Source organism: Oryzias melastigma, linkage group LG1 (genome assembly GCF_002922805.2).
Source record: "Oryzias melastigma strain HK-1 linkage group LG1, ASM292280v2, whole genome shotgun sequence".
Classification (NCBI taxonomy): Eukaryota; Metazoa; Chordata; class Actinopteri; order Beloniformes; family Adrianichthyidae; genus Oryzias; species Oryzias melastigma.
Window position 1 is genome coordinate 32070383 of NC_050512.1, and position 10553 is coordinate 32080935.

Here is a 10553-nt window from a genome sequence, read left to right on the forward strand (position 1 = left end):
CACCTAAAGATTTCCCTCCAGGAGCAACATGCGTGTTCCGATGATTCCTTTCTGCATGCGGACCAGGAGCTGCAGTGGGGGGGTCCGGACACGCAAACACCAACCCCCAGCATGCAACTGTGCAGCTCTGCAGCAGCTCATAAATATTGCTCTTTCTGAAAATCAAAGGTGCAGTGGACTCTCTCGCATGTGCACGTACGTGCGTGGGCGTGGGGGCAGCGAGCAGCTCAAGGCCTGAATATCAACAGTGCAGCCTGCAGCCCCCCCCCCCACATTATTATTACATGCAATGATCACTGATGTCCAGGAATGTTGGACAGTTTGCCCCCCCCCCCCAATCACATCGCTCCGTTTGTCCTTGAACTCTGAGGGAGGGGCGGTCCAAGGAGCCGCTGGGGGGGGGTTAAAAAGCTCACTGCTCCACCTGAGTGACACGTGCGGACATGTTTCCCGCCCTTCTGCTGGACCCACAGCCCCTCACGGCTCTGACCTCGGATCCAAACGGGCCGCTCGGACCGCCGCTCGGACCGCCGCTCGGACCGCCGCTCGGACCGCCGCTCAGGTCCGCCTTTGTTTCTGAAGGAGCCGCCCCCCCCTCAGACAAACTGTTCGGAGCTGCAGGAACGAGATGTTTAAAACTGAACTTTCCCCAATGTCCCTGAACGCAACGTTTACTTCTAAAATAAAGTTGATAAAAACATATTTCAAAACTCTATAGTGCAGGACTATCTAGTACTCTGGATTTTAAAGGTAATTCGGACACGTTTACTACTTTTCTTTAGTTTTTCTGAAAACAGGATCTGATGTTGATAATTTCATGAAGTGAAAATCTAATAAAAACGAACATTTGACGGCGTTTATTTATGACTCACTGTGACAATGTGGATGGTTTATTTAGAAATCACATTTAAACATGCTTATTGCTCGACTGCAATGCATTGTGGTCTTTATTCACTAATCTAGTGAGCATCGATGCACGCTAGTTTTTCGCAAAGACTTCTGGGAAATTTCTAGTGCACTCGGTTCTGGAATTGTTAGATTCAGACAGAACTAGAAAACGGCAAACACCCAATACAGTGAGTAAGGGGGATTCAGACAACCTAAATACTGTAAAAAGCTTTGCATTGTGGGAAAATTTAGGCACAATATAAAACACAACAAAACAAAAAAAATAAAGTTAAAATAAAGTAAAATAATTCAATCCGATGTTTATTTAAAGCAGTAAATAGAATTTGCAGAGAATTCTTGAAATTTTTCTTTTTTGAATAAATTTCAGATTAAAACTCTTTCATAAAATCATCTTAATTGAATCCCGTTTTATTCAACAGACTCTCCTGTTTAGATTAAAACCCGTTGAAACTGTCAGGGGTTTAGCCACACAAATCATCCATAAATAAACTAAAACAAGAGGACTAAATCACGTTTCTCACCGCAATGCTTCTTGGGAGTTGAAGTTCTCATCCAGAACCAGCAGACAACTTCCCATCCATCCAGTTTTAGGGAAACTCGCGGTCAGAAGATCTTCCTGGACTTTAACCTCCAGCCAAGTATAACGCCCCGCCCACCTCCGTAACCCCGCCCACCTCCAGCCTTTCAGTCTGAGATGAAATTTCAAAGGATTTGTTTTTGATGTGGACCCTTCCATGCATTAGCACGGGCCTCCGCCGCGCACAGAGCCTCCATTGTTGTCATCAAAAAGCGCAGATTGGAAGATGGAATCTGAAGTGCACGTGCCGGCCACGCCCATTCGCCACGGGGGAGTGGCTTCCATGGTCAAAATCACTTTAAAAAACAATAAAAGCTTAAATCAGATGACACACTTCAAACCCCAAACGTCTCGAGGACTTTTTCAAAGAACAATCCACTTCAGATTGAAGACAAAAATCTGTTTTAGGATTTGGAGCTCAAACACCGGAAGGACAGGTGTCACCTGAACACGCGCGCGCGGCTGCAGAGGCTGAGCGTGTTCTGGAATATTCTGAACCTCCAGCAGCAACAATAAGAAAATGTGAGCAAAGAAAAGCAGCTGCCCACGCCTCAATTAAGTCTGGGAGAAAAATATCTCGAGCTGCGGCTGCCGCGCGCGCGGAGTCTAGACACGCGCGCGCTGATTCCGAGGGAGGCGTCAGAAAATATAAAGTTAGAGTCTGGAGACGAAAGGAGGGTTTCTGGAGGAGTCTGCAGGAGCAGAGGAGCTCCCCCTCCTCCTAACCGGAGGTGACAGGGGCGCACGCGGAGGCGCAGCACAGCTGGCCCCGACGCACGTGCGCAGGAGCTGCCAGTGCGCACGCGCCGTGTTGGGACAAAGCCAGATGGAGAAGCTCGGGAGCGTTAAGGTGCATCAAATTAAATGTTACTGTCCCGCCGCTCCGCGGAACCAGAAACGAGCCGCTGCGTTGCCAGGTTTGATGCGCCAACGACTCGCATCCCCCGCCGGAGGCGGAAACTCCTGCAGCTCAGTATGGAGCTAAACTGAGGCCAACATTATTTGAAACCCAAATAAAACAATTAGAAATAATACTGATGACAACTTTGCTGTTCTAAAATAAAACAATATTTTCTGCTTCAAATGTTCTGTTTTTTTAGGTTTCAGAATCAAGATTTCTATTTTTTTTTACTTTCAAATATTTTTGTTGTCAAACCTTAAAATTTCAAAATCGAAAAGAAAAAGATTTAAAAGTAAAAAAAAGTTTAAAAACTTAAAAAATGAAACATTTGAAGCTGAAAATAATGAAGTTTATTTTAGAATAGCAAAAAGTTTCAGACATCTTTTTTTGGCCAAACATACATTCTTTTTCAATTTGCTTTATTTAGATTTAAAATAATATTGGCTCCAATTTAGCTCCTCCAGCACCTGTATAGCTCCTGTATGGAGCTAAATTGAGGCAAATATCATTTTAAACCTGAATAAAACTAAAACTAAATTTTGCTATTCCAAAATAGACAATTGTTTTCCGCTTCAAATGTTCTGTTTTTTTCAAATCTTTTCTTTCACTTTCAACTTTTTTTTTTCAAATCTGAAAATTTCAAAACTGAAAAGGAAAAAAAAAGATTTAAAACTGAAAAAAAAGTTTTGTAACTTAAAAAATGGAACACTTGAATCTGACAATAATTAAGTTTATTTTAGAAAACCAAAAAGTTTTGGACATTTTACATTTTTGGGGCCAAACACCAATATTTGTTTAATTTGTTTTATTTTGGTTTCAAACGGTGTTGGCCTCGATTTAGCCCCATTCTCCTGCAGCTTCACGAGGAGCAGCTCTGTCCTCCCGACCGTCCAGTTCCTGATCCCGGCAGAGACAGAGACTGATGCGTGTGAAGGAGCCGCTTTGGTGGTGTTTTTGGGACGGTGTGAAGTTCCTCTCATTCGCAGGCCTCTCTCTAATCACATTAGACTTTGTTCAGTTTGGAGGATAAAGAAGGACTTATGATGGATTCTTCTCACTCGTTAAACTCAAACCTCAACATTTTCACAGAATTAGTCTGGATATTATTATACTGAGGCAAACAGATGGTATCAAAAGGAAAATTTGTTTTACAAAACCGCTTTAAACTACGGCTAAAAGCTCATTTGTGTTCGTCACGGATCCTCACATAGAGACAAATGAATGGATCAGATGCACCTTATTTAAGGAGAAAAACAAAAACATTTTGTGAAAGTTGTGGAGGAGCATGTTCCGCGTGATCCTCACATCGTCCGATTTGTCGCGTTTTACCAAAGAATGGCGCCAAAACAGCCTTTGTGGTTTTTTTGGAGGCTAAATCTTCAAATTCTGGATAAATTCACCCAAAGGGAAACGTTCTCTTCTGACCACAGAAACAAATCCAGTTTGTTTGTCCTCACAGCACATTTAACCGCACAAACAAACCCTTCAGGCAGAGCCGCGATGCTGAACGGAGAGAAAAGTGCCGGGTTCAATTCCCCGCTCAGTTTAATGAGCAGCAAACGGGTCTTCAGACTCACGAGCAGATGTTCTGAGAAACAGCAAAGGAACAGAATCCACCTTCCTCACGGCGTCGTCCACGCCGTCTACGGTCATTTCTGCGTGAAGACGGATGAAACATATTTGTGTTTTCACAGCTTTCATGTCAGAAACCTCCTGAAAGCTTCAGTGCAGCTTCAGCAGTCAGACACGTTTCTGCTTCATGTATGGTTGAGAAATTATTCAACCAAAACAAAAAAAGATTATTAAAGATCAGGGGTGCAGCGATTCACGATCTGATTTGATGGATCCGATTCTCAGACCTAAAGTGGATCAGAACATCTTCATCCAAACTTCCAGCTGTGAGACTGAAGTTTTACAGATTCCTGGTATTTCTTCAAGATAATCATTTAAAAATGTAATCAAACAATCAAAGAAGTAAACCAGAAATCCATTCACAGTTTAGTTCGATGAGTTTCTGTTTTTCCTCATCAGAATAATCATTATCAGGACATTCTAACACACTGTTTGGTCACATGACTTTGATCAATTCAAAGACTGATCAGTTTCTGCTGCATCACATCAGTGATGTGTTAATAACTGTGATGGTTGTTTTTACCTTGGAGTGAAATAAACCGACCATGACTCAATCCAGACGGGATTTTCTAAGATCCATTATCCATTTATCTCATGTTGAAACAGTTTTTAATGGTATAGTTTGATCTGACTGAATTCTGCCTCAGACAGATTGATCTGGTTGGATCGTAGAAACAGAAATGGATTAATCGTTGAACTCCTATGAAATACGGAAAACAAAGAGACAGATCTAAATATCGTGTATAAAAGTCAAAAACGCACCGTCACTCATACGACCACGCATTCTAAGAATCTGATCCCTGACTTGATGACTTGGATTTGTGGAATCGTGTTTCAGGTTCGTTGACTAGTATTTGAGATTTTACAATTCATGTTTGAGATTTGACAACTTGTGTTAAGGATTTGTTGACTCACGTTTGGGTTTTGATAACTCATGTTTAAGATTCAATAACACGTTTGAGGTTTGAGAATTTGTGTTTGAGATTTGACGACTCGCGTTTCCTGTAAAGGTTAAGGTGACATTGGAGTACCTCAGGGCGCTCTGCTTGTACCTTTACTATTCTCTGTGATTTTTTATGACCTACTTTGGTGAAATAACCCAGATGTCATGTAGGCAGACGATGTCAAGTTCTGCCGAACTATCATCACCTGACTCCTAAAATGACCCTAAAGACCTCTGCAGATGGTCCTCAAACTGGCTTTTAATACTCAACCCACAAAAGTGCACAATATTTACAATATTTGCAATATTTACAGTTACTCTCTGAAAGATTCCCATCAGTCAAACAGATCACATCAACTCCTCCTCCTGCAGCGAGTGGACAAAGTACGCGACTTTGGCGTCACCCTCGACACCCGACTAACTTTATCATCTCCTGTCAGCAGCACAAACCGCTCACTTGGTCTTCTCTTCAGGTCATTTCAGACAAGTCTGAAGAGGAAAAATGTGACCCAAAAGCTCTTATAACGCCAACATTTGGCTCGTTTGGGAGTGTGATTAAAATCCCGCCACACCGCCGTTCAATCTCCTGTTTCTTCTGGCAGAAAAAAGGCGTAAGGACAAAACCTCGAAATAAAAACCCAACAAGCGTTCCTCAAACGAGGCAGAAGCCTCGGCCGTCAGCGGGAATGCTGTAGACAAAGAGGCTGTAATGGTCAGCGAGGTGGGAGGGAAGGTGTGGGCGGCTGAAGACGAGCCTCCAGTCTGCTAAGAAAATCTGACTTTTAGGAGAATAATCAGCGAATCGAAGCAGACGGCTGAAAACATCCAAACGGGGATTCAAAAACCTCATCAAAGGTTCAAACATCGTTCGTCTCCAAATGAATCATTTCATTCATCTGAACGTGAATCATCGGGACGGAGAAACCTGCCGGCTCACGGCGAAAGCAGCGTGCACGAGCGTCCCGTGAACACAAACACCTCCTTCAGTTCACAGAGACTTACTGGGGCACCAAATATGCATTAATCCTTTGCTGGAAGTAATCCCCAACAACTGCATTCTGCTCCAGTAATATTTGCTGAAACTGTAGTGGCCAGCTGTTTTAGAGGGATTAGCAAACCTTTAAAAAAATCAAAACCTCCATCCTTGCTCTGTTGGGATTATTAGTTTTCAGGGGTTAAAAGGTCAGAAGGTACCGTCGGAGAACACTCTAGACTTTGGTCATTTATGGCAACTTCCTGCTGGAAAAAAAAGCTTTTTTGTTGAGGTTTATGGAAGCCGTTGTCAGATAAGAGTTCAAACTTTAATAGTTTACAGCTGCTGGAGGATTCTGAGGCTTGCAGCGTCACAGGGTCAAATGTACGAGCGCGGAGATGCAAATGAAACCAAAGCTGGAGATCCGGAGGCTGATCCCATCCTGAGGTCTGATTCCCAAAACTGCTAGGTCCAACTTTAACACGATTTTTTGTTTTTTACAGTACAATCTGTCAAGACCAAACCGTCCAGATGACCGTTTACTGACACCATGCAATAACATTACGAAAAGTTTGTTTTTACGACAAAAGTTTCCAAACTTCTCTGAGAGTGAGGTCCTACAACCCCTCCCAGCAGCACCAGCATCACCATCATCCAGTCAGAGCTCCACAACAGAACAAACAGAAGCTGTGGCTCCCCTCACCCCGAATCCAAAGCCACAATTCCAAGATCCAAGTTTTGGAAGTGTCCCACCAACATACATCGATGCTGACTAGATTGGTAGATATAGGCCACAATGCATTGTGTTTGAATGATTGTTCATTTGAAAAAATGTATGTAGATATATTTATGTAAATCCAGATTATTAATAGTCTTCATAAAATGTTCCTATTTATTAGGGGTTGTTTGGCAAATCTGTGACATCAAATTTGGTGTTTAAAAAAAAAGTGAACATGTGACCAAATTACGTTAAAATCCAGAACCCTGCATTGTCCCGCACTAAACAGTCTTATGGGGGTTATAGAGTGGAGAGGGAATTCAGACACAGATGTGATTTATGTTTCTATTTATGTTCACTAAACCTAAAAAAAACGGTTGTTCTCCAGTTGGAAGAAAAAGAACAAAACAATCTCAGTCCTAGATAAAGGCTGTAGAGCATGAACGGGAATTCCCAGGCGTCCTCTAATAACTCTCACAGTCTCTTCATCAGTCAGGATAGGAATTGAAACCAGTTTGAGGCTGGATTCAGACCAGCTTACGACCAGTTTCAGACCGGCTTGAGACCACACTGAGACTATTTTGAGACTGACCTAAGACAAGTTTCCGACTGGCTTGAGACAACGTTGAGTTGAGACCAGCTTAAAACCAGTTTAAGACCGGCTTGAAACTGTTTGAGACTGGTTTGAGACCACTTTGAGACTGGCTTGAGACCAGTTTCAGACCGGCTTGATACCAATTTGAGACCGGCTTGAAGCTAGCTTGAAAACAGCTTGAGACTAGCTTCAGACCAGTTTGAGACAAATTTGAGACCACTTTAAACTAGCTTGAAACCACTTTGAGACTGGCTTGAGACCACTTTGAGACCAGTTTTAAACAGTTTGAGACCAGCACGAGGCAGCCATAACAGACCTTTCAAAGATTGTCCGTGAAGTTTCTGAAAAAATATTTTGAGTGATTGGTGAGAGGGAACGGATAATCTTTTTTCTCAATGTGCAATCTGTCATTTCACTTCACAACACTGATACTGCAACACTCTTATACTCATACTTTGATACTGTGATACTCTAATATTCCAATAATGCAATACTACAATTCTCTGATTTGCTCCTGTTGCGATACTCAGATACTCCAATGCTGCAGTACTCAGATACTCCAATACTGCAGTACTCAGATACTCCAATACTGTGATACCACTAAGCTGCTGTCTGGTGAGCCACAAAGGGCCCTCAGACTCCTGTGTTGTGACTTTTTTGGCTGTGTTTTCTGTTTCTAAAATGTCCCTAATCGTGAAAGATCCGGCGAATCCGTGCAGATTATTCATGCAGAAGATTTAAAGCTGATTTTAGAACTTGAACAAATCTGATTTTTGGCTCAAATCGTTTCTTTAGCGTGAACTTCAGAAAATTCCTGGTCTGAGTAAACATGTGTGGAGTCAGAAGTCGTGGCATTGTCAAAGGAAACACAATGAGTCCGGCTCTTCTCCTACAAGACAGCACGTCTTTGTCCCAACAGGCGGCGGCTTGTTCTCCAACGTTTAGCTCCGCCCACTCTGTTTCGGAGAATGACAAGGAGGTCAGTCTTCCTCCGGCGGTGAGAGTCAGCCCCCAATGCACCGCGCAGACGCCATCTATGGGGCTGTCGCACAACAACGCCTTTTAGACAACCCTGATAGGGATGGGTGGTGTAAGGAGTCAAAAGCAGGAACTGGTGAGGACGCTGAACCACAGCCACTTATCTGCAGATATTATCAACAGGAAAACTAAAGAGGAACTCTGTGAGGACCGCGGCCAGAAAACGAGGGAGAAGCTGCTGACCAGGAGATGAAAAACTCAGATGGAGCCTCTCATCACAATGTTTGGAAACTTTTGTTGTTTTGAAGCCGCCTGCAGGTGAACCGGCAGGTCAGGTGTTTGACCCCTGCGTTAGCATATGTAGCGCGGCCTTCTCCTTCATGAACGCCGCTCAAATCCCTCTCAGGGGAACGTGTCAGAACTCTCGTTAATAATTCCCCCGTCAGTTTGTTGACCGATTTCCCCGTTGCGCTTCCTCCGGCTGTAAAAGGCAGAGCGGCTGAGGGCAGGGCGCCGCCTCGCCTCGCCGCTGCCTGCGCAGGTTTACGAGGCCTTCCAGCATCACAGCACAAACGCTCACATTTCCTTCCCCCGTTGGCTTGTTGGCAGATTAGTTCTCTAGCTGGTTATGCTGTGGGTCAAAGATTAACAATCTGAATGAAAGCATAAAGCGCTGATTGGATTTTCACCGACACCACGGCTGAACTCATTAGGAGGCCGCGCGTTACGCAGACGCCTCACACAGGTTTCTCTGCAGCACAGAACTTTACCTGCTGCCTTTTCTGGGTTTAAATGCAGCAACTTTTGAGCTTAAATTAAGTTAATTGTTCTCTGGTTTGGTTTTACTGCATGACTAATGCCTTATAAAAGCCAGGAGCTTGGAGGCGAGCGGACACTTCTCCGTCCTTATCTTATCTACGACTACAGAAAACAGCTTTAAACAAACTAAATGTATTAATTTTTAGATCAGATTTCTTCCACCTGAAGAAATATTTCAAAAAAACATTTTCCTTTCCAATGTGTAAATTCTGCTTGTAACTCCTTCAGGTGGAATCATCAGCGGGTTTCAGGTTCTGAGTCAGCAGCAAAGGTTTCAGATCAGCCCCGGACCCAATCCCCATCCGCTCCCTTTCAGCCTTTGAATTGCAAATAATTGCCTTTTGTTTCCACATCATTGGTTGTGCAAACCTCATCCGTCATGTGTCCTCTCAGGGTTTGCCGCACAAAAGCGGCGTACCTTCCCGATGCGGCCCTCCCCCCAGCGCTCGCCGCCTCTCTATTGTTCCGCCTCACTCATCTGGCGTTCCGTTTGGGGACTACATTTCCCAGGATGCATCTGCACTTATCATGACAGTGTTTTTACTGTGGTGTCTGGATGTGCCTGTATCGGCTCGGCAGACAGAATCTGATGCTCTGCTGTGGGTCGTGGGAGTTCCTGCCCACTTGCAGAAGCTCCGCCCCCTCACCTTCTACCTGTTTGTGACATAAAAACAAGGTGATCTGCACCTTTCTCTGCAGCGCCTCATCACTGTTTAACAAATATCAGCTGAAATGTATAATCTGGCGGTTGATGAGAACGGAGAACCTGACCTGCTGGAGCCTCACCTGTCCACCCGCACGCTGTGACTTTCAGGAGTGAAAGTAAAAGGAAACAGATGCTGTCCAAGGTGACGTTATCACAAGGTCACATCTGTAAACTCTGATGTTCATCGCAGCATGACGGAGAGACCTGGAGCAGATCTGGATCCACAAGGAGTATCAAAGTTTGACAGAAAAAGACTTTGAAAACTGTGACGAGGCAGAAGAAGAACGCAACTCTCATCACGAGGAGGTTCTCTCACCAAACCGTCCAAAAGAGTCAACATCTCATCAATAATTACTTCTGTTTTTTCCTGATTATTAACAGGTCGTCACCTCAGCACACCAGCTGATGACTTAAGGTTACCGTGGAAACGCACAGCAACAGAAAAGAGTGACCCGATTCCAGTGAGGCTGAGCAGACGTGGACTGGCACACGCTAACTTCATCAACTTCTGATCTTTGATGTCGGAGTAGAACTGAGGGGGGGCTCTGACAACGTCTTAAGCTCTTATTCTGAAAATCACATTTTCCTTCCCCTAAGATTCGCACCACTTCAACATATTTATGTGTGTGTAACATATATATATATATATATATATAAATATATAAAACATTTATAAGTATAACATGTATATATATATGTGTGTGTGTGTGTGTAACATATAAATATAACATACATATGTAACATTTATAAGTATAACATGTATACATATGTGTGTGTGTGTGTGTGTGTGCAACATATAAAT

At 43.5% G+C, this 10553-nt stretch overlaps 1 protein-coding gene across 2 annotated transcripts in view; it reads right to left on the reverse strand.

The window, feature by feature from the left end:
- lcor (ligand dependent nuclear receptor corepressor) overlaps positions 1-10553 on the reverse strand; it is an 85673-nt gene that overhangs the window by 66876 nt on the left and 8244 nt on the right. Inside the window, exon 1 of one of the 2 annotated variants that reach the window (XM_024290044.2) lies at positions 1431-2343. The exons of the other annotated variant lie outside the window; for it this stretch is intronic. Within the exon in view, the coding sequence (XP_024145812.1) occupies positions 1431-1461 (31 nt within the window). The 5' untranslated portion in view covers positions 1462-2343. Of the gene's footprint in view, positions 1-1430; positions 2344-10553 lie in introns of those variants that run through there. 2 annotated transcript variants of the gene reach the window in all.